We start from the raw sequence: 1,509 nt of genomic DNA, 5'->3' as shown, positions 1-1,509 counted from the left end.
TTGAGCGCATACCTTCCTTGTAAATGGCATTTCTTCTTTCAGGAAGATAATATCTGACTACCCTTACCCAAGTTTTATATCTGTACTAAAAAATGTTGTCTATACAAAGCGGATAAAGTATGTTTTTGTAACAATTGGTGAAGCCATAGAACAGTACAGTCATATTTCGATCAACCTCAAAAGCATGCAAGCAATCATAATCCCTTTTTTTGTAGGCTATGGTCACGTGACACCAACAACTTCGGCAGGACAAATGGTCACCATACTTTATTGCATCGTGGGTTTACCGCTTACGCTCATGTTTATTGCGAAGATGGGACATGCATTTGCCACAGTGTTTCGTGTCATCTACCACACCTGTTGCTGTGCTGTATGCTGCTTGGTTTGCATCATAAGACGGCAGAACGGAAAAAATAAGGTTGTCAAGAACTCAAGCCTAGATATGAATGATGCTTTGGGGGCACTTGTGATTGGACCAAACGATATGTTGCATCGATCAACACCTTACACTTCTCGACATCTCTGGGGCAGAAATATTAAAAGGCAGTTTCGAAGAAGTTTAAGGCATGATACAGCTGTACCTACCTTGCTCGTTTTACTGGTAATGGCTGGATATATCGTAGGGGGTGCGGCTTTCTTCGTTCTTGTCGAAGAAGGCCGCTGGTCCTATTATGAAGGAGCGTACTTTTGCTTTGTCACACTGACAACAATTGGCTTCGGAGACTACCTACCAGGCATTTGGAGAACTGATGGATTCCGCACAACCGATCTGGTACTTTGCACAATCTACGTTCTTTTCGGGCTTGCCCTTATCGGTATGTGTATCGACCTTATGCAGGTCGATGGAGGTAAGAAATTAAAATGGCTCGCTAGAAAGGTTGGTCTAACTAAACCAAAGCGAACAAAAACTCCGAGTGACACCAAAAAAGAAAAGGTTGGACTAAAACTATCATGCGAGGCAATTCCTCAAACTGTCTCTGCTAGTGGCTTCGACAGATTGCCTATGCAACGAAGTGTGAGCCATAATCTAGAAGTACCTTCTCCGATTTCAATTCATTCGATTAGCGGTAAAAGGAGCTCGTCTGTGCCAAACACCCCAAGTACTCCTATCAGATCATTCAGCTCTCGACCATCTCGAGTAACCTTGCTACCCACAACAATGGATGAAGAACGAACCTCCGAGTCAGGTAGTAACCAGTAACTATGAGGAAGGCTTAAAGAGTTGCTATTCAACAATTGGACAAATGAGGCATATAGAGGTTCTACAGAGAAGCTAAAATAAGCAGCAATTTCTTTTCATGTATCTCTTGCAAATGCCAAACAACTGTTTGAGACCACCTGTACAAAAGCGTTACAATGGAAAATGGAGCCTGGCGAGTGTGATTGAGTATATTATGTGAAAACGGAATCACATTACAAGTGTTTAGCCAACGTAACAATGAAGAAGCTTACAGATGATAAAGCATTTGATGCTATCTTATCTGGCATCCGCGTGTGATTCTTGTGAAA

General features: G+C 42.2%; 1 protein-coding gene across 1 annotated transcript; it reads left to right on the top strand.

Moving 5' to 3' along the window:
• The first annotated feature begins 253 nt into the window (after positions 1-253).
• On the top strand, positions 254-1,201 carry LOC137390364 (potassium channel subfamily K member 4-like). The gene has a single exon (XM_068076697.1). It carries the CDS (start codon positions 254-256, stop codon positions 1,199-1,201), a length of 948 nt encoding a protein of 315 aa, XP_067932798.1.
• The last annotated feature ends 308 nt before the right edge of the window (positions 1,202-1,509 follow it).

The sequence above is a fragment of the Watersipora subatra genome, chromosome 3 (assembly GCF_963576615.1).
Source record: "Watersipora subatra chromosome 3, tzWatSuba1.1, whole genome shotgun sequence".
Taxonomy (NCBI): Eukaryota; Metazoa; Bryozoa; class Gymnolaemata; order Cheilostomatida; family Watersiporidae; genus Watersipora; species Watersipora subatra.
This window is presented reverse-complemented; position numbering and strand designations above follow the sequence as displayed.

Bases quoted from the DNA above. Each gene is read 5' to 3' on its own strand.
- LOC137390364 (XM_068076697.1), top strand. From the start codon at position 254: ATGGTCACCATACTTTATTGCATCGTGGGTTTACCGCTTACGCTCATG.